Below are 23007 nucleotides of genomic sequence, written 5' to 3' on the forward strand. Positions count from 1 at the left end.
AATTACTGGGGTGGGGCAGTTCGTGACACTGCACTGTGAACCCCGTGACCTCGCATCCCTGCCCCCACCCACTCTGACCAGCGTGGTGAAGTATGGTCAAACAACCCCCTTCATGATCGACATGTTATATGGAGGCCTTCATCCTGCAGTGGACTGACAAAGTTCCAACATGTAATTGTTACGGTAGAGTGTTTATAGGACACAAATACTGTCGAATCTAAGTATTTACAGCACAGAATAAGAATATACAGCATTATCAAAAAGTAAATAAAATTATTGAATCACCCCTAAAAGGATCGCTAAATCTCAAACATTTCTGGTGTTGGGTGATAGAGTAAATTAGAGTACGCAGAGAAAATCCACATGCAGGGAGGTAGTGCTCAAAGCTCCACACAGATAGTCAAGGATCCATGGCTGTACTACTATCTCCTGACTACCTACTACCGCAAGCCTATAACACCTGGCATCCAAGTCCTAACCAGGCTCAAACCAAGATCTAACAAGAGAGGGTGTGCATGCATGGTGAACAAAGCCAAAGTGAAGGTCTTCCCATGCCCAAATAAGTGTGGGGTGCTCCTCATTCTCACTGATGGCTCTGAGCCAGTGGTGGAAACTCCACACTCCTATGGCTGGGTCCACAGAGCCACCTGGCCAGACACAATTGCTTTGTAATCGATGCACAGTGCAGCTTCTCTTATTATCCGGGGCCCTATTATCTCCAACTCTCAAAATCCGTGCCCCCCAAGTCGATCCGTGGAAACTGCAGTCATCTACTGATGGATTCTTCCTCTCATCTACATGTATCCGCAGAGAAGCATAGACACCCAGAGGAAGTGGTCTCCCGAGCGTGCTAAATTCATCACATGACAGCGTTCTTTTCACAGAAGAGACATAATTTTGACTGCTTAGGAACGTAAGCTGCCTTTGGGCAGGACACATGGCTACAAGGCATGACAGCTGATGGACAAGACTGCCAATGGAATGGCATTCCAAGGAGAGAACACATCCGAGAACACGACCATCGTGGAGATGGAGCGATGAGATGAGTTCAAGTGCAGGCACGAGATGGATTATGGCATTGCAGAACTGTGAGGGATGGCATTGGCATGGGGAGGCAGTGGAAAGGGCACGTTTGTTGATGATCAATCGTATTTTCCAACAGTGTGCCCCACATAAACGAAGGGTAGAAATCTTATTTCCTGAAGAAATCCATCTTCCTTTCCTCGCAGTGACAATATAAAAATAAACCTGTAATTATTTTGAAGCTGTTATGTTGAGCATAAACATCATATAAGCATATGGCTAATCATCAGCGATGGAACAAGTTGATTGAAAAACATATATCAGCTAAATAAACACTAAGCGTCATCGCCATTAAAACATTTCCTCAGATTTTGTTGCAATGAATAATAAATGAAGCGTGCATTTTCATTTTGTAAAACCCTCATTTTTACATCGCAAGAATACAAAATCCACCTTTCCGGTTAGTCCGGTGTTAGTGATGCGCTTTGCGCACGGTGGAACACGAACATCAGCGGTGCGGGTCACGTAGCGAGCGAGAACCGGAGAGAAAACAGGGCCCGGAGCAGCGCGCGGCGACGGAACCGGAGTCACTGCAAAGGCACAACGGCAGAATTCATTTGCAAGTCATATCTCTTGAAGGTGGAGAAAATCAGCCGATTATCATATTTCTTATAGAATTTGTCAATCCACTGCTCGATGAATGCCTTGCCTATGCCCTACCAGTCATGCGGGCTCGTTTTACCGCACGTCCACGTACCGGTCACTGTGTTTTGGTGAAGGTTGGGAGGGCGGTGGAGGTGGTGGGGGATGGCGGGAGCAGGTCCAGTTCAGGTATTTCTTGCCACTGATTGCCACGCAAGTTGTCTGGGTTCGTAGTGCAGCGTGATAACCACCACCCTCTCTACCCCTCCGGTGTTTACTTTGAAAAACCAGCCAATGCGCTATGAACCCAGCAACCTGAGTTTGATTCCTGGCAGTAGCTAAAATCAGTGGCGAGTGATATCTGAACTGGTGCTTGGTCACCATTCAACCAATCGGCAAAGGCCGGCTTTTAAATATCAGAGCTGTAAGTTTCACACTGAGCCTAATTCGAAGACCATGAACCCACTTAGAGAGTAGAGATTGGTGCAACGTATGGTGGCAAAAAGTTAGCGGTGCCGAATGTCTTACGTGGCCAATGCGAGTGTATTAAGCAACAACCCTGGATTGTCAGTCATTAACAACAACAACAAAAAATCCACTTTTTTCCCACAATTTCTTCACGTCGTGATATCGGGGTCATGTCACGAGATGCAGAATTTGGTGGGAAATTTCAGTGAGCAGTGCAGCCCCTTGTGTTGGAGATCGGCGACACAAACGGACACAGGGCGCACAGCAACATGGCCGCGCATCGAGGGGTCATCAAACGTTGACGAGTCCCGACACGGGCAGCTTACGCACAAAACCAAGAGATCATAAATTAACGATGTATACAAATTACACTTAAGACAAAGAGAGCGACAAATCGTACAAACAGGACGGCAATCAAACCAACACCAATAAGGCGGCAACAATTGAGCATCAATCCCCGATTGGAACCATGGTCCTGAATCAGTCATCTACTTAATACAATATTTATTTATAAATATTGTTTATCCAAGAACGCTACACTGAATTGTAGGACGCGTAGAGAACCCAGCAGTGCGAGAGGGAACACTCTATCCGTCTAGAAGGAGCAGGTGGACATTAGCCCACTTGCTGTCCTGCCTTCTCCTGACGAGCCAGGGTATGGCACCCCCTCGACACCGACACCCACGGGACGGAGCTCCACAACATTAGTGTGTGGCGATCCACCAACCCTCGCTCCACCGTGCTGGACCACAGGCGGTAGCCGCGTGCAGCGTACCTGCCGCCGTCTGGCTGCAGTGGCCAGGGGAAAGGCGCAGGAGGAGGTGAATTCATACCGAACAACGATACAGGATCCCCAGAACCCGCCTTGAATAATCCAACTACAGCAGCAACTTGTAATCCGCCATACACCACCATGGCGCACGCCTCCCCGGCAACTCCACCCGTGTCTCGCCATGCCCCCCGCTCGTCCCGCATAGCAACAGCACGGTGGTTTCTGGTTTCTCAATAGAGAGAAACAGTCATGGTGTCTGCTGCTGCTGCTGACGGCATGGTAACGCTTGCTTATGTATACAGTGAAATAATGCATTAATGTATACACAGGTGTATCACTATAGGGCTTTGAACAGATTCTAAAGCGAAGGTTATCATTCAACTCGGGAACACTGTACAGTGCGGCCATCCTCAGCTGGGTGGCCCCGTGGAGGGAGAAGCGCCCACGTCCCATCGGAGGAGGGTTTCCGAGTTCAAATCCTGACCGGGGATTGATTCAGTTCATCGTCCCAGTGGGGTCGATGAAATGTCACGATGAAAATGACTCCTCGATCAGCGTTGCTTGTTATGCTCACCATAAGTACTCGTGTGTAGGAATCGATCGTTTACTATTTATGGTGATGCTTGTAGCAATAATTTCCTCTGTTTTACCTATAAAAGCCTCGGAGGGGAATTCTGATAAAAAAATTCAGGAGGGTCTTGCAATTGGACGTTTAGCCGAATCTATGAATGAGTGTTTGGCTTCCTGAGGGAGGTATCCAAAGAAAACCCATAAATACAAAGTGTCATACAGAGAGATTCAAGAATTCACTGCTGAACTACTATCTTATGGCCACCTCACAGCTCAAGACTACAGTGCCGACAACACCTTGCATGCCTAGAGATAATACAAAATTATGCTGCTATGGATTCTAGATTTTAAAAATATATATCAATATTCCGCAAAATATTAATTGTGGAAATTCATTGGACTTGATATGAGAAGCACTTCGTTGGCATTGAACAGTCGTAATACCCTTGCCCTGGGAATGTGGAATTTGTACCAGTGGAGTTAATTGCCATCTCATCTCTCGTTTGGGCAGGGAAGACACTTGAAATGGACCATGGCGCTGTCGCTCTGGCTGAATTCTACCAGAATGTCCATTGTCTTTCACTCTGTGGAGCAACAATGAAGAGTAAAAGTGAATCTGCTGATGTGACTTAATGTTACAACGCTAGGGGACACAAAGGGAGTTGTTGTAATCTTTGACACGTGGACGGCTCCATGCATCATCGTACATTGCCATTCGCCAACGGTCCGAGGCTGACTGACCAAATGCAACTTCCCATGGCCCTGTGACCGTGGAGGTCACTCCGATTCCAATGAGACCCGAGTTGCCGATACTGCCCTTGGACTTGACAGCTCCGTGCGTGCAGCTTGCGTGGACCACGGCACAACAATCTGGAAGCGAATGCCGCTCGTTGGGCTCAGGTCGAGGTGGCTGTAAGACACTCCGTGAAGGTCGAAGATCAACCAACCGACTGCATTGTCCCTGCAGCCTTCTGACAGTCGCTTTAATTCCACGAGCCTGCCAGCTGGTTAGGCCGCGTGGCTTTTCCCAAGTAAGTAACCGAGACCACAACGGTCAATGCCGTGCTTGACGGTTCAAGTCGGCGTAGCGCGAACGGCCCGCGGTGTAAACGACATGCAAGTCAACGCTGCTCAGGGGCGGAGGCCTCCGTGGCTGCAGGAAGCTCCGGGGAAGCATCTGCACAGTGAGGAAACCCCGCAGTGAGCATGGGAAACGGCGCCTATCGCTCGTGACAGCTTGAGAGGTTGTTTTTTGGTTTTTTGCAAATGCGGTTTCCGCTCTAAACAAGCAGCGCAACAGGAAGAGAGGACTCGCACGATAACTCACACTTCAACCCGAGGGGCCCTTATCGCGAGCGTAAGGAGCCGTGCGGCCCACTGTGTCGCGAGCGCGACATCTGCGCACATCAGGGTGAAGACGCTCGCGCTGAGACGCCGCTCTGTAAGTAGCGCGCGTTTCAGATCTTTACCCCCCCCCACCGACTCCAAAAACACAACCCTGGTGGGATTGTCGAGGCTAATTTCACGAGGGTCCTTGCTTTGGATCTCAAGTTCACTGTGCGCCTTTTCAAGTATTTGGCTTCTTTTCTTCAGTGTGGGAGGAAATTTGAGCGCTCGGAGTATAATGACGCAGGTATAGCAAAGAAGAACACCGCTTAATGAGCTGCACGGAGAGGCCAGCAGGCTACCTCACTGCATTGCACCACACGTACTAAGTTGTATCTACCCTTGTGAGATGATGGGCTGAGGTAAGCTCTCAACTCAAACCTTCGAGTCAAGAGCTCTGCCACAGTGCGGGGGGAGGGGGGGGTTATGATAATTATCAAACTAAATTATAATTTATTATGATAATTATCATAATAAATTATAATTTATTATTGATGCAGGCGTCTCTCAGAACGCGCCGCTCCATTGTTGGACCACGACACTCGTCCACCGAAGAGGTCCACGTGGCAATCAGAGATCAGGGCGCCCGCCCGCCGCACGGCCTGGGCTTGCTCCTTCGATGGAGCTGTGGACACAATATCGCGGCAGCTGGGCTCCGATGGAGCACAACGTGCTTGTCCGAGGCCGGGCGCTCAAATGTACCGCTGTGCCTACAGCAGTTTTGTTTCTCATTTTCCCAGGACCTTTACGGCGGGTCGCATGGGGCCCCACAGTCCTCTCCCGTGGACTTTATTAAAACCGCTGACATATCGAGCCATACGTTAATCATCTATAAAGCAGCTGGTAACTCTTTAATCTGGTGCACATGCACACACTAAACACACACACACGAAACAAAGGGGCACACTGGGCATGCGTCCACGTAGTGCTCTGTAAACTCCGTGCCGCTGTCGGATGTGCGTAAAATGAACCGCTTTGCAAAATGGCTGCGAGTGGACGCGTGGAATACAACCACCCCAAGTGCACAATGTACACAGACCACTGTCTGCCCACCTTGTTACTCGATTTGCTTGATACTGTGATTGCGCAGCCTGCGCACAAACATCTTGAACTTAAGCGCTCTTATGCATTTTTGTAATTTGCTCCCAGCATAACCTTTGTGTTGTTTTGCAAAAACAATTGAGGGAGGAAAAAAAAAACACTCTTCCCTTAGGCCGACAGCTTTTCCTGCTCCTTAAAAACAACGATGGCGGCCCTGGGCCGATCCGGTGAAACAGCGGTGGGGAGTCGGGGGTTCGCCGAGCACACGCCCCGGCACTCGCCCCGGCACTCGCCCCGGCCTCAACCAACACGTAGGGCAGTGTGTGGCATGGTGACCATGGCCTGGGCCTCTAGTGGGTCGGTAAAGGTGAAGCCCTGCAATCGCTTGCCCATGCCATTGCTGGCGGAAGGGCCTAGATGGAGCTTTTATAGAACACCTCGAGAATAATAAATAGAGACGATAGTGTCTGTTTCACTCCATGACGTAAAATCACATTTCAGTCCATCAAGCTATGAGCCTTGTAGACTAATGTTTTCCAACAGCATTGGGGTTTTATAAGCAGCTAATTTCTGAACCGGTGTAAACCTTCTTTAGCCTCACCAGCCAAGTGTAGCCCGCTAAAGTTGGCCTGGTCAAATAGGCATTGGGCAGTTTGGTAAAGTTGACGTGTTTTTGTCGATACTAGAACGAACAAAGGATGTTCTGGCCATGCCAGAGTTTGAACCGACAGCCTCCTGATTGTGAATCGAGATGCTTTGCCACAGCGCTATCCGGCCAGATGCAAAATCGACGCTCCTGAATCAGCGGTGAAAATTCTACATTCCTTTTTGCAGCCACGCAGAAACCGCAGATGAATGAGACGCGTGGCTTATTTAGAATAAAAGGCAACGAAGGGGACAGCACTTCAAAGCGAGAATCGAGAGCTGAGGCAGGTAATTGTCCCGACTCACTTTCCACATGAAGCACAAGGCCTAAAACACGGAACACCGAGCCGCCGCGTGAGAAGCTAATTTCCAGGAGCGCGCCTTCAATCAACACCAGCGAGGGCATGCCGCGGAGACGCTCCGTGCCAGGCGGTGGGAAAGGAGCCGCGTCGCTCACGCGCGTCCCCAGGGCTCCCGCGATCCGCAGTGGGAGACGTGTCATCTTCACAAGGAAACATTCGTAAATATTTTCAACGCACCTGCTGATAAGTTTATTCAGTGCCTTTAAAAAAGTGTGAGCGCGATCCATGCCGCGGTTACGTGGAATAATCTGCTCGGTTGTGTGTGCTCGCGCACGCGTGTGTATGGTGTGCTTCGTGTGTGTGTGTGCTCCTGCCCCAAAAGTATGTTAAGGCAATACGGGGGATCTTTGTCGTTCATTCATCAGTTGTATCGGCTCTTATTAAAAATAAATCACAGCAGAGGGCCAATTCTCGAATGTCGCCTGTTGTATATTTTGTCCTTGTAGGGCAGCGTCACTGGCAAGTGCCTTTTTGTTAAATGTGTGTACAGTACACCGCTGCCAATGTGGAATCAACATACTGTGTTGTTTTGTTCTTTTAGGTTTTGATTATTTTATTTTTTCCCCACAATTACAGTGCATTCCAAGTGTGAAATCGGCATCATATGAAGAGGCGCGTGTAAGGAGTCGATCCGGAACTCTCGCCGTGAGCAGTGCACCACTGTGTGCCACACAGCGGCCCCAGAAGGAGAGGTCAGAGATGCTCCTCTGGGGTCACTGCGCTCATCCACGGCGGTGGAACCCAGTCAGATCCCTGGCGACGAGCACGCTTGTCGTATGGCAATCAAACGTGACATTTTATTCCTGAAAGCTAATATAATCCAAATTAATAACCACCTGATTTTATACGATGCTTCTTCTGTGTGGTCATGAGCAGGCTGAGACCATCAGCTCATTAAACGTGAGGACCCCATTTAATCAGAGACTCAGGATCTCAGCCACATCGGGCTCAGCCACCTTTCACCTTCTGGACCAAAATTCCATTTCGCACATTTGCCGCGTTAACTCACAACGCACCGACACACAGTTAACTCCCAACGCACCAACACACAGTTAACTCACAATGCACCGACACACAGCTAACTCACAACGCACCGACACACAGTTAACTCACAACGCACCGACACACAGAGCTACCGGAATGCACGTCAATAACGCCCGTCCGCATTGAGCATGTGTCTTCTCTACTCCCAAAGACAAAAATCCCTCGTATATAGCCTTAACAGACTGTTGGGGCAAGTGGTTTTTGTGTTTACTTTGTTGTCCTTCCCCAGTATCTCCGATTAGCACCGTTGGCTACGTACGGTGCGAAAGAGGTTCATCAAATATACACACAAAGTGAGCACCCATGAAGGCCGGCACGGCACGCGAGGGGGTTGTTGGCCAGACACCGCACCCGACCGCATTTGTCTCCCTAGTGGTGATGTTTACACACCACACCAGGTGCTCATTTGAGGCCGAGTCGACCTAGTGGAGGCCCAGAACCGGTTAAGATAAAAAAAACCACTTATTACATTAACACGATTAGCCTCGTTAGCGCACAATGGAAGTCACAAACAAAAACCACCAATGAGATCCAACCTGCATTGTACTCCATTCTCCACGTGCTCGATTTCCCTTTATAATGTTGACTTCACAATAACGTATAACACCCGCCCGTCTATCCGTACAGGTAATCAAAGCATGAGAACATTACCCCAGGGCTACTCTGTTATGTTGCAAGCGTGACGGCTGATGTGGCCGTCATGGATATGGCCGAGACGACTCGGCCACGCCGAACGAGAAGGGGCGACGGGTCGGGGGGCGCAGGGGGAGGAGAGGATCAGGGGCGGCATGCACAAGTTCCGTCGCTGCACGTCAAGATTATTCTTCTAATGTATCAGGCTTGACGAGTGGGGAGATATTACAAGATGTGCAAGGGCACTCTCCCACGTCCAATTGCAAAAGCGTTGCTCTAAAAGAAAAAGAACCGAGGCTGCAATGGGAGATTGCTCAAGCGTGCACTTTTATGAGGCTGTATCGTGAGTGTGTATGTATGCGGGGAGCGGTAGCGTAGTGGTTAGCGCACTGCGCTTTAGAACCCAGCAACCCAGGATTGATTCTCTCTGCGGGCCAAAACCAACCAGTGACAATTATCTGAACCAGTTCTGGACCTCCCTTGGGTCAACTCAGCCGTGTACGCGTTCTGTGCTACCTGGCGCGGTGTATAAAACATCACCACTAGAGAGTCAGAGGGGACCGGCGTGGTGCTGCCCACCCACCCCCCCCCTCTCATGTGCTGTGCCGGCCTTCATAGATGCTCGCTCACAAAACTTGCCCCCGAGTCTGTTAAAGGCTACATGGGGGATCTTTGTCTGTGCACATGCGTAGGTGTGCTAGTGAGAAAAGCCATTTGTGTGCAGTCTCCCCACCGGTGTGCCGCCGTCCCTCCTACACAGCCAACGCTTCCCCAGCCGCAGTGATTCATTTACAACGTTAAGAGAGCCGTGCACACGAACACATACACAACGCGCGCACACACACAGCCGTATATAACACATACAAAATGTGTACACACACAGCCGCATAGACCACATACACAACGTGTACACACACACACACAGCCTCATAGACCACATACACAACGTGTACACACATACACAACCGTATATAACACATACAAAACGCACACACACAACGGTATAGACCACATACACAACACACACACACAGCCATATAGACCACATACACAATGTGTACACACACACAGCCGCATAGACCCTATATACAATGTGTACACACACACACAGCCGTATGGAACACATACACAACGTACACACGCAGCTGTCTACAGCCAGTAAACAAGTGCTATTGGAGAGCACATCTTAAGACCAGAGTGGCACAAGAAAGGGCTATGTGGTCACATGCCCAGCCACCCTGGTCTCTCCATTGCTAATGTTTACAATCGGTGGACTGGTGGCACAATGGTTAGCGCTGGTGTACTCTGAACCCGACGAGCTGAGTTCGACTCCCTGGCCACTGCTAACATCAGTGGCCCACTTCACTAACCCGCAACTGACCATTTAGGTGAAGTATGGTCAAATAACCCCCAATGATAAAAGGTGTCGGGGATCCTTCATTGGTGGATTGACAAAGAGTTGTAAATTACTATTGTTATGAATGATGACACAATGTTGAATGTAGGTACTCATTTAAGGCTGGGAAAACCTAGGAGAGGCCAATAAGTGACTCTCACATACCATTTGCCACCGATTTTTATGATTGGTTAGACACACTCACACAAGCACAATTGCCATTATTCACCACTAAGTTGCAGTAACATCACCGTGGCACTCGTGCCAGGATAGGTGCGGTCTGTGGCCACGTAGGCCGCTGTTTTCCAGTAGGTCACGGGACCGATGCGAGTTCAGCTCAATAAGCCTGGGAAGAGTGGCAGCTGCACCACACGCACCCCGGCTGGGCGAAGAGAGTCACCACGATCAATGATCCCCCGTTAGCCCCTATAGACCAAGGTGATGGGTGGATCAAACCCTGTTATTGAGGACCTTTTGAGAGCCTATTGAGGCCAGAACAGCACACACGAAGGTGCGATAGGCAGCAGTGCGCCGGGCTGCCTTGGTATTCCGAGGGCTGATGTCAATGCGCCACGCCGGGTACCTGTGCGGGGCTGAGTCAACCTGCAGGGACGTCCCTGGCAAGGGATGTTGTTCATAGCAAAAAAATGATGAGTTTTTGCAAGAAATGTCACTTTATATGAAACATTTTTTTCCCTTTTCGGCCAGTTTAATTGACAAATGTGTTGAGCTTTTTGTTATGGGAGGTTAGAGGCAAGTGTATTTTTGCCGCGACTGCCACAGCTGGAGTGTATAGCCAGGAATTGAACCATGGCGGAAAGAAGGAGTTGCGGTGTGCTACTAACACAACGTCGCCACTCCCCCCTTGTGCAGTTCCATCGACGCACGCGAGCATTTGTAAAGAAGCACAGATAACTAATGTCCACACACGTGCACAGATTTGCAACGTGCTTATAATTCCCAGGACAGGTTCGGATAATCGTCACTGGTATTGACCACGAGTGGGAATCGAACCCGGCTCCCAGGGCTCGTAGCGCACAAGGATACACACATGCACACACAGTCACTCACTCTTTCAGATGCTCCAGCCTGCTCCACCGCCGCGTGCTCCCAGCTCTTGGTGCTCGTGGGCAGTGTGCCCTTGGCCGTGTAGAACTGCTCAATCTCCAGGCCCTCCTCCAGCGTGCAATACCCGCTGCTCATGGCGACCGCGCCAACTCATAGGAGACTGGCAGCAGGCTCTGTGGCCTCCAGGCCCCAGCCCCACACTCCCTCCCACAACAGCACCGCCGCCCCCACACCTCTCGCGCCACCGCAGCTCGCTTCACGATCTCCCGTCTTCCGTGTCTCGCGAGACGTCCTGGAGCCCGTGCGTCTCGGCGTTGCTCAATAACGCGGCACCAGCCTTAAGTTTGGGAATTAAGGCACTGGGTGTTGAAAAAAGAATGGGCGAAAGCCAACTCACTCTCACCGGGCAAGCTGCGGGTAATTCCTCTACCTTTGGCCAAGCATCCAGCACACGGGTAGCGAGGTGCCGTAGTCGTAGATGTCACGTCCTTCCTTCTGCGTACGGATGTCTGGGTCAAGGCGTTCCCTTTGCAGGACGAGCAGAACTGTGCTCAACTCTCACCGAGTCACGTGTCTTCCAGGAAGAACTTGTCGTGCAAACGGTATGGGAATCACGTTGAAGGGCTCCCTCTCGGAGGTGGAGATGCGAGGTCTTCCTACAATATCACGCAAGGCAGAGATGGCTACGGTTTAATTAATCGGCTGTCATTTGTGGGAGGTGAGCGTACAGAGGCATTTCGATTGTGGCTGCTTGAGTTCAATCTTGCAGTTCTCTCACTCTTGCACATCCTGGCGAGCTGCAAATTAAACGACAGAGTCAGAGAGAGTGTTAGAGGGTTTGGGAGCGCTTCGTTGCCACTACGTCGCTGCCTTACAACAACTGCTGCACGCTCGTAATGTATTTTTGACGTTTTTGTGTTTTATCAGTGAAATAGGTCCCGCTTTTGCCATTGGAGTCGCGGCGTGAGGCATATTAACGACATCGTGGAATTCCCCACGGTTGACGGAGTGCAGCGTCGCATCGGAGAACAGCCCCGGCAACTCCCGCCAAGGAACGACTCGAAACACACAGCTCTGCACTCCATGTGCTGGGAGCCCCTGCTGGTGTGATCTGCTCCACTGAGTTCCTGAGGAAGCTCCCAGCACGTGGAGAGAAACGTCGGACATCATGCTGAACGACACAAGAGAGCTAAACAGCACAACCACGGAACTGCAATAATAGCGCCCTCTTAAGCAACATCCTACACAACTACGGTAAATGCGTCATATGTCACCCGGGTGTTTCTGTGAGCGAGTGTTCGTGTGGGGAGCCTAGGGCAGCGATTAGCGCATTGCACTCTGAAACTGACGACCTGAGTTCCATTCCCACTCACAACCAACATCGATGACGAATATCTTTACTGGTCCTGGGCCTCCCCTAGGTCAACTCAGGCTCAAATGGGTACCTGGTGCGATGTGTAGACATCACCACTAGGGAGACAAAGACGTCCGAGCGTGGTGCTGGCCACCCACCCCCTTGTGTGCCTTTCCAGCCTTCTTAGGTGCTCTCTAACAGCACTTGTCCCAGCAGCCTGTTAAGGCTACATGGGGGATCTTTGTATTGTATGCTGTATGTATTGTGTGAATGTGAGTGTGTGTAGACTCGGCTGTAGACTCTTCTGGATATGGGTGTGTTTGCGAAACTGGGTGTGTCGTGGACAGGTATTTACTCAGAATATAAAGCACGACTGTACTGCATCAGGTTATGCATTTGAAAAAAAACAGGTATTCCTAGCGACGCACACATACCGTACATCACAATATAAATGTTATGAATGACAACATAGAAATATTATTAAAACATTAGAGTGTTTCCCTGTTGAAACAAGCAATGGGTCAGTGTATCTCCATTAGCAGCCTTGCCCAGAACATTGGTGAGGGTCAATCATGATGACCTATGTTGACTCCCCAAAGAGAGGTGTTCGTTTTATTGCCCCCGGAGAGAAGAATGGCTGATCAGACCCCAAACTAAGCCTTGAAATTAGAAAACTTCCATCTCTGAGTTGCTCACTCGAACCACAGCGCCAACGGTCTGGCTAACTCCGTGATCCATCCACAATGCATTTTGGCTTTCAACTATTTAATATTTTCTTTACAATACATTTCTGTAGCACATTCACGGCTTGAAAACCAAAAACACTGCTTGACTTCTGGCACCAGGGAAACGCATTTCCTGCAGCAAGTGCAGCCCGTTTGCACCAAAGTGTTCTGAAACCTGAAGAGCAACAGCTGCCAGAGAATGGTTTGCACTTTGGCTCAGATTACTGCGGCGTTCGCTTGTCCTGGGAACGCGTATCGAGTGTGACAGCCAACAGGTCCGACCAGCTTGGCCTATTAACTCCCGAACCAGGTTCGAGACCCGGTCGCAGCCAGCAAACAGTAATTAACCAAGTAAACAAACCAATCACCCCATGGCAAACGTTGCCAAGTAACCAGTGACCGTGTGGCTTCTGTGGTGGTGCTTTTCACCAGGAGAGAGGGCGCTTGGCTTCGCTTGTGAATGCCCTGTGTACACAGTTTGGGGCAGCTAAGTAGTGTTTTGCAGATGTATAATTGGCATTCTTATGGTAAAGGTAGAAAAATCAACTCGGCACAGAATTAAATGAGTACCAGGCGTAGGCGTATAGACGTCACTGGGTTTCGTGTGCTGGGAGAAGTCAACCCATGCTGCTGACATTTGTGAATTTTTGTCGTAAGCAAAAATGCCGCATCAGTACTCAGAGCAAAAACTGGGCCACATTATGGGACGAAGGTTTTCTCACAATCGCTGAACAGGGGAGACCACTGCGTGTGAAAGCATCGTCTTGAGTGGTGTGTCTAACGATCATGATTATTACAACTATACAACTGACCATAGCAGGCAGGGACTCTAATGTCCTAAGATTGCCAAATTATATCTCAAGACCACCTATCCAAATAAGAGGACGATCCTTGAGAAAACAATCGAGGTGGCAGCCCCCACGTCCGAGTGGCGTGCTCCCCAACTTGTCCCCTGCGTGTGTCTGGACGAGGACGCGCTACGATGTATGGATGAATGAGGTGACTCAAGTTGACAGAGAGTACAAGTACCATGCACACGACTTGCGTAAAAATAAACGCCAGCCCTGGACACTTGTCAAAACACGCCACACCAATAAACCTCATCCTAACCTAACCTTGAAACACACCAGACACACGGGTAATGATTCAACATTGACGACGCGTGACCCATATCCCTTTCATCGAAGCGTTATGAGCGTTGATCTGGACGCTGTTTAGGCTGTAATGTTGTAAGTTGTAACACTTCCAAATATGAACTTTTAGCAAATGACCAAATCACCCGGAATGCACCCGGAATGCACCCGATCTCATCATATTTCTCAAACTAAGCAGGCGTTGTGGTGAGACAGCAAGAAGGCACTGCAGACAAACACATTGTTGTACTCTACTTCTGTGCTCCAATGGCCATGGTAACCACCTTCGGCAATAACCACCCACGGCATGGGAAGGTCATCGTGCAGCAGTGGAATAACAAAGGGAATGAACGTGGATATGCTGGACTTAGACAAAGAGCCCCCGGATAACCTTAACAGACTGTAGGGGCAAGTGCTGTTAGCGAGTAGCACCTATGAAGCCCGGCACGGCACACGAGGGGGTGGGTGGCCAGCACCACGCCCGGCCGCCTTTGTCTCCCTAGTGGCGATGTTTACAAACTGCACCTAGGGGAGGCACACACACCGTAGCAAAATACAATACAGCACATACAATGTTAAAAAATTGCTGAACATACAAGGTGGTCGTGAAGTCCCTATACCAGTGTTTTGTGGAGGATATTATTTAGGTGAAGAGGGACTTGTCGTCCACTATCGCCAGCACAAACAGTGTGTTCGCATTGTTTCCAGCACATCACGTTCTGCACGTAGACACAACACATACTCTGTCATGCAGTGTATGATGTTCTACTTACAGCAGAGATGAGACACGCATTCATGTCACATACAAGACACACTCATAGCACACACACAGCACGCACACAGCACATACACAGCACACACAATACACATTAAGTTACAGCAATGCAAAGAGCACAACCCATGCATCTATCCATCAAATTCAAAGCAAACGACCAAACGTGTATACACACACACACGACTCGGCCACATATGGAGACTTAACGCAATACCAGAGCACACATGGGCATTGAGCACATTTACAAGTCACTTCAGTAATTACATTCAGAGCACACACATTTAGCAGGCACATCGCTTCATAGAGAAGCGCATGCAATGACAACAGACGTGCAGGCCAATGGTGCAGAGCGCACATGGACACAGCTTTTAATGTATTGACAGCCATCCTGGTATACAGTACCAAACCAACTACATTAATCACACATATTGGGCATACAGTAAGCACATTATGGTACATCTAGAGGGCATAAACAGTGACATGTAAAACACATTCACAACATAGCGAGCACATACAACATACACCATTCACATATGTACAACACATGCAGATTCACACCACAAACAACAGACGCGTGGAGACTTGAACAACACACGGGACATCCACAACACAACGAGCACAGAAAGCACCAAACACATTCACAGCACCCACACGTACAGCACAGACATTCCCAGCACGTGTTGTATAGTGTGCACATTTAATTCACACATACAGCACATTCACAGCACACGGGCACACACATATACACACACTTGCATGTGCACAAACTACGATTACACATTGCACACTTACGGAATATGCACAAATCACATACTTATAGCCCATACACTGCAACTTCACAAACACAACAAATAGGCACTCACTTGTACACATCATCCAAACAGCCCATCACAGCCCACGTGGATATAGGACACAGCGACGTGGGAGTAGGACGTGAACAGAAGACGTCAATGCACACGCCGCACCTGCAGCACCTGGGTGTCTAAAGTCCATCGCACGGGGCGTGACACCGATGATGTCACCATGAAGTTGACAACAATGAAGGTGTTTTCGGTAAAGTCACGTAGAAGGGAAGTAATAAAATAATAAAAATAAAACATAATAAAACAATTCTCACGACGTTTCGGCCACAACGCAAGCAGCCATCCTCAGGCGAAGAATGAAACACCCCAAGCTTGGAGCGTATATTTAAGCTGGGTTAGAGGGGGGGGAGGTGGGAAGAAGAGCGCCTAAACAAAATAATTTGCATATCAAGAGGAATTCAGCATATGGAAAATGCGTAGGAGGTGGGCGGGGGGGGTTCCAAATCAATACTATGCCCGTGCATTATGCAGGATTAGCAGCATCAAAGGGGGGGGGGGAAGGGGGGGAGCATTAACAAAGGAAAGGAATGTTAATAGTATGTAGCTGTAGTTACTAAACAACCACGTAAAAAACTACAGTATAAACTGCATGACAAACTAAAGTATAAACTACATAGCATCATCAGTAAACTTACTATACTCTACAATAAGCTGAGTTACTAACAGTAAGTAATACATGAAAAATTCTACGTTGTAAAAAATTATATAATATGCTTCCATCTAAACTTTATTCTCTTACATCACACGCGTCTATACCGTACTATATACTTCCATAGGCAAAACCAACATTAAATTACATACTGTATTGCTATAAACCACCCTATACCTTATACATTTTTAATATAACACTATGTATTATTCTACCCACCCTAATGTGTATCAAAATGGTTTATTACGTCCTTCCAGTGATTGCTAAGCCAGAATCCATCTTCTCGGTTAAAATTGTCTCTGTGTTTGTAAATGTGGATCGCCTCATGTACGAATCTCTCATGATAGCCAGATGGCTTGCAGAGAACCTCTGTCTTGGAGAAGTCAATGTCATGTGAGCCCACTGAGTTGTAACAGTGATCTGCCACGGCTGAGGTGTTTGTCCTACAGTGTTTCAGGTCAGCTTTATGTTCACGGATGCGGTCCGAGACATGTCGTTTGGTTTCCCCAATGTAACTGCTACCACAGAGGCAACTTAGTTTGTAGACACCAGGGTACTGTATGTCTGGAACCACATCTTTTACAGACGGTACCAGATCACGGATTTTATGTACTGTGTTGAATCGGACCTGGATCTTGTGTTTAATCAGGATTTTGGAGATCTTTTTTGTGACCCCAGCAATGTAGGGTAAGATCTCCAAAATCCTGATTAAACACAAGATCCAGGTCCGATTCAACACAGTACATAAAATCCGTGATCTGGTACCGTCTGTAAAAGATGTGGTTCCAGACATACAGTACCCTGGTGTCTACAAACTAAGTTGCCTCTGTGGTAGCAGTTACATTGGGGAAACCAAACGACATGTCTCGGACCGCATCCGTGAACATAAAGCTGACCTGAAACACTGTAGGACAAACACCTCAGCCGTGGCAGATCACTGTTACAACTCAGTGGGCTCACATGACATTGACTTCTCCAAGACAGAGGTTCTCTGCAAGCCATCTGGCTATCATGAGAGATTCGTACATGAGGCGATCCACATTTACAAACACAGAGACAATTTTAACCGAGAAGATGGATTCTGGCTTAGCAATCACTGGAAGGACGTAATAAACCATTTTGATACACATTAGGGTGGGTAGAATAATACATAGTGTTATATTAAAAATGTATAAGGTATAGGGTGGTTTATAGCAATACAGTATGTAATTTAATGTTGGTTTTGCCTATGGAAGTATATAGTACGGTATAGACGCGTGTGATGTAAGAGAATAAAGTTTAGATGGAAGCATATTATATAATTTTTTACAACGTAGAATTTTTCATGTATTACTTACTGTTAGTAACTCAGCTTATTGTAGAGTATAGTAAGTTTACTGATGATGCTATGTAGTTTATACTTTAGTTTGTCATGCAGTTTATACTGTAGTTTTTTACGTGGTTGTTTAGTAACTACAGCTACATACTATTAACATTCCTTTCCTTTGTTAATGCTCCCCCCCTTCCCCCCCCCCCTTTGATGCTGCTAATCCTGCATAATGCACGGGCATAGTATTGATTTGGAACCCCCCCCGCCCACCTCCTACGCATTTTCCATATGCTGAATTCCTCTTGATATGCAAATTATTTTGTTTAGGCGCTCTTCTTCCCACCTCCCCCCCCTCTAACCCAGCTTAAATATACGCTCCAAGCTTGGGGTGTTTCATTCTTCGCCTGAGGATGGCTGCTTGCGTTGTGGCCGAAACGTCGTGAGAATTGTTTTATTATGTTTTATTTTTATTATTTTATTACTTCCCTTCTACGTGACTTTACCGAAAGAACCAAGAAGATGAATCCCTGCAGTCACGAAAGCTTTAAATCGAAATTTAATGAAGGTGTTGTGACGATATTCATGGAAATTACCACCATTGTATAACATGTGGTATAGGTTACGTGGCAGTTGGTGGGCGGATAGTTCAACTCAAACAATTATTATACTATGCTATGCTCACACGTCTATGCCTTAACCATCTTCACTAACCAACACTGACCAGGTGAAGTTAAGTACTGTATGGTCAAATAACCAGCCGAAACCGCTCGCTGCGTGGATTATATTTACTTCATCCAGCGGTGGATTGTTAGCAGGGCTGTGTTAGGTGCAATGGTAAACGAGGATCGTGAATTTCAGTTGTAATTCTGTATCAATCACGCACTCACCTGCATACAGAAACGTTGAGCCTGGTGCAGGAAAAATAATCCCAGGTTTGTCTTCGCAGCCTCTTGGCAATGGGAGGAGAGAGCGGCAGTCGATTGTAGCAGCAGCAGCAGTCGTCTCCGTAGCAGCCAAACAACCAATATTGGTGCGCTCACGACCGTATCGGCCACTCGGCATTAGCCGGCTTGTGCTGCTGCCTGCTGTACAGAGGCCAAGCAAGACGCCCGATGCTGAGCACGTACCCGGGGCCGTCGCATATCTCCGTGGGCTGCGTAAGCCGGGGGGGGGGGCTCCGTGTCTGCGCGCGCGCGCCTCTCGCCGCGTGCCGCACGTGTCGCCGCGCACGTGCCAGTGACGCCGCGCCAGGGAAGCGGCAGCCACGTGACCCGCGCGGCGCCGCCTCCCCCTACCTGCCCAGCAGCCAATCAGCTCGCGGCCTCCCGGGGCTAGAGCCACGCCCTAGACACCGCGTCTGGTCTACGCCCACTGGCTCCCCCCAGAACCCGCCCCCTCCCCGTTTGACCCCGCCCACCATTCACCTTTTCCGACAGTGTTGTGGCCTCAAAAGTAAGCTTCTATAACAGGCGACGTTTCGGGCAATGGCCCTTCTTCATAGCACATAGAGTGGCCAGTGAATGGCCAGAGAGATTATGTTGTGAAGGACCATTGCCGGAAACGTTGTCTATTCCGTATATTTTCATAAATTACGTCACGCACCTAGGGGGGGGGGGGGGTCAGACATTTGTGACGATGTGTGACGAGAGGGGGGGGGTTTGAGAAATGTGACGTCACATCGAAATGCGCAACTTTAAATAAATATAGACAACACGTTCTACTTAATTAAATATACTTTTTAATAAATGTTTCCTCCTACAACATCAGAGGGCAGCGCCACATTAAATACGCACTACAATGACAATAGTTTAAAGCGATAGCGATTTGAAGCATGTTTTATTTTCAAAATGGAAATATGGTTTGGGGGGGGCAGAGCTTTGTGACGTCATATTTGAGGGGGGGGGTCTGACTTTTTGTGACGCCGTGTGACGAGAGGGGAGGGTCACAAATCGTCCAAAATCGCGTGACGTCATTTATGGACGGCCCCTAAGGTCGCATTGGTATTGACGAACATGTTTGGGTTGTTTGTGATTTTGCGCCCCTGCACCGGTGCCAACGCAGTCTCTCCACATTGCTGAATGTTGAACTATAAGCACGGGTACATTCTAAAATACTCCCATCAGTCCAAACATGCCCCGTGATCTTCATGGCTCTATCTGTCAGGTGTAAAGTCAAGCTCACTTTAAAGTGCGAGTTATGAAGGGGTTGTTATAATACAATGATAGTAATAATGGTTTCACTTCATATTTAACAATGAAAAGCCTTGGGGAATTTATAGCGTAGTGGTGGTAGGTGGTGTAGAGAGAGAGAGGGAGGTAATGAGTAAGATGTTGGGCCAGGTGAATGTGCTTATTATCGTCATTGGGGGATTATTGGGGTACAGGGATTAGGGGTACAGGGATTAGGGGTACAAGGTTTCAAAGGGGGGCTAGTGGAGAGAGGGAGGGGAGGGTCGGTCTTGGGGGCAAGTGGGGTGGGCTGGACTGGAACGTGACATTTCACAGGCAGCATATGTAGTACCATACAATATAAATCCGCATTTCAAAAACTGTAAGCAGTTATTACATCTCAAGACATACCCAATAAGCTAATGGAGGTGTTTTATGGATTGTTGTAGGAGAATAATGCATTAGCTCATTTAGTATTATACTGTATACAGAATTATAGCGAGGTACAGTAAACCATCAAGGTCATTCAGTGGGTGGGCGGAGAGTCCCTATACCCATTTGCCTGTGTGGGTCCAGGTGAGCTGTCAACACCGACTCAGGGGCTTCCCACCCACCACGTCCATGCCGACTGCTGGAGCTCGCAATTCGTGTATGTACATCAAGCTCAATGGGCTGACTACGTGCAGGAGAAGGGTGTTGGTGAATCGTGATCATGGAGCAGACCTGTGCCGAGATCACACGGAATGCGCCCGATCTCTCCAGATGTGGGAAGCTAAGCGGGGTTGAGCCTGGATAGTTGTTGAATGGGCGGCCATTAGGCACGAGTCACAGGTGTTATCTTGTTGGAAGCAGATGACAGTGGAGGGAAACAATTTTACTTTACTTCTATGCTCCCCGCAGACAACCCGCACTGGCCAGGGTGGTGAAGTATGGTCAAATAACCCCCAAGCGTGACGTGGGGAGGCCTCATCTAGCAGTGGATGGACAAGTGGGTAGGGTCATTACCGTAATGTGTTTAGCAGATTAATCACAATCGCTACTGCAATGATTAGAGTTGTGTGTAGAAGGGACAACATGGACAATTGTGTAGTGCAGAGCGACTAAGAACGCTTGTGCACTACAGGGACGGAAGGGGCAGTCAGCATAATGGGGAAGGGGGATAATAAATCGATTATTGTAACAGCACAAGAACAAGCAGGCCAGGAAACACACACAACGGGCAGTGGGAAGTGCAAGAGATGCAAACCGTTACGCAGGGAGAATTGATGAATGAGTCCTAGGCATGGCAGATATGGACTTTAGTGTGGTGTTGAACAGCGAGGAGGAGTGGGAGTTGTGGTTGAAGCCAGAGGCAGGCGTTTAATGCGCCCCTCTTAATGGCACCGTAACATGGTCAATGTAAATGCGGTAAAGAAATAACATCTCGTTCATTTGTTATTGGAATGTCTCACCATGCGTAGCCCTCCTGTGGACAATGGCAGTAACACGCAACAACACCGTGAACTATAATAACTGCAATGTTATTATGGAACAGCAGACACAGCACATTAACAATAATACACACGTGCACACAAACTGCACACACAGCGCACTGACACGGTATATATTTGACACACACATTGAGAACATAATCTGTAACTCGCCTGTTGCCCGTCCAAGGACGGGTGTATTGCAGTAAATGCGACAAACAGAGCGCGACGTGGTATTCATTGCATCAATTCGTGTGCAATGTGTAAGGTCGCGGTGACACAGAGTTATTACATGTAAAGGTGATAATCCCTTGTTGATCAAGACGTCCTTTTTACTTCGATGTCTCAACAGCGTGACGGAGATCGCGTGACGTGAGGGTTCTGCCTTTGTAGTGAGGGTTGTAAGTTGATGCTGAGGAGGGGGGAGGAGGCGCCTCGCCCCCCCATGTGGAGTGACGTCACCCGCTCATGATTATTAATGAGGAGGGCTGGCCGACGGGGAGTGACGTCACGCGCGGGACACAGACATTCTTGGCTCATTATGTAGTAAATGACACACTGCACATATCAACACATTGTCCTGCGGAGGGAGCTGGTAGGAACGTTGGGTTGCTCGGTCAATGGCCAGGGTCAACGGCGGCGTGGTGTATTCCGCAAATATGCCCGACTGTGAGGGCGGGCACAAGCCGGCGTGAGTAGGTTAAACGTTGAGTTTTACCAGGAGGTTCCTACCAGTAACACAACACGTGGGGTGGAGTGCCTTTTGGCTCCGTTTTAACGCTTCCCAACTATAGCTGGAATCGTTCGTGCACTCTGTACCGGGGGGTCACGATAACTCTCGTCCAGAAAGGCCAATATACTGTCCATTTAACCAGAGTATAAAGTTGCGTTGCTATTCGGGACTTACGCAATAGAAAACCTGCCACACGGGGTCTGGGGTGACCCAAAACCTGCGGGTTAAATCAGCGCTTGATGGATGAACCTCGTCGACCAAGGTGATTGCGTCACTCATCACGCCACGTGTGTGGTAATCTCGTCGTGCATCTTGGAAGGTAATGTTATTATCTAGAATTAACGTTATTAATGTTATTATTGCCAATTAAATACTTCTGGGGACAAATGCATGTTGGAAAGCATTCCAAAACACATGAATAAGCAGGATGTTAGCTTCATTGTTTCGCCAAATTAATTATACTGGTCAACACACTTTTTCTGGCATAAGGTATTCCAACGGTCTTAATGTAATTTTGGGGTGCTGATTCCAAATCTGGCATCAGTTTTTGTCTATCACATCAGGTTTTTGAGATATAAAATATAGCATTTTCAATAAAAACTGCAGAAGAAAAATATTAAATAAATGTGGATATCTACATAAAATGATATTATAAACACACTATCCTAAAAATACAGCACCATATTTTAACACTAAAGCAGTCACTGACTCGCAACAACTTGCAATCATAAGTGACAGAGTTAATTTCTGGTAAAATCAATGAAAATTGGGTATGCCGA

At 48.3% G+C, this 23007-nt stretch overlaps 1 protein-coding gene across 3 annotated transcripts in view; it reads right to left on the minus strand.

The window, feature by feature from the left end:
• Positions 1–19046, minus strand: part of LOC144729490 (ras association domain-containing protein 1-like) — a 44648-nt gene extending 25602 nt beyond the window's left edge. Inside the window, exons 1-3 of one of the 3 annotated variants that reach the window (XM_078609821.1) lie at positions 18746–19046; positions 14695–14787; positions 11054–11847 (exon numbers count right to left, since the gene is read on the minus strand). In XM_078609821.1, the coding sequence (XP_078465947.1) occupies positions 11054–11185 (132 nt within the window). In that variant the 5' untranslated portion in view covers positions 11186–11847; positions 14695–14787; positions 18746–19046. Of the gene's footprint in view, positions 1–11053; positions 11848–14694; positions 14788–15900; positions 16049–18745 lie in introns of those variants that run through there. The other 2 variants (XM_078609820.1, XM_078609822.1) reach the window with 2 other exon arrangements.
• Between the last annotated feature and the right edge of the window lie 3961 nt (positions 19047–23007).

The sequence above is a fragment of the Lampetra planeri genome, chromosome 32 (assembly GCF_965212315.1).
Source record: "Lampetra planeri chromosome 32, kcLamPlan1.2.h2, whole genome shotgun sequence".
NCBI lineage: Eukaryota > Metazoa > Chordata > Hyperoartia > Petromyzontiformes > Petromyzontidae > Lampetra > Lampetra planeri.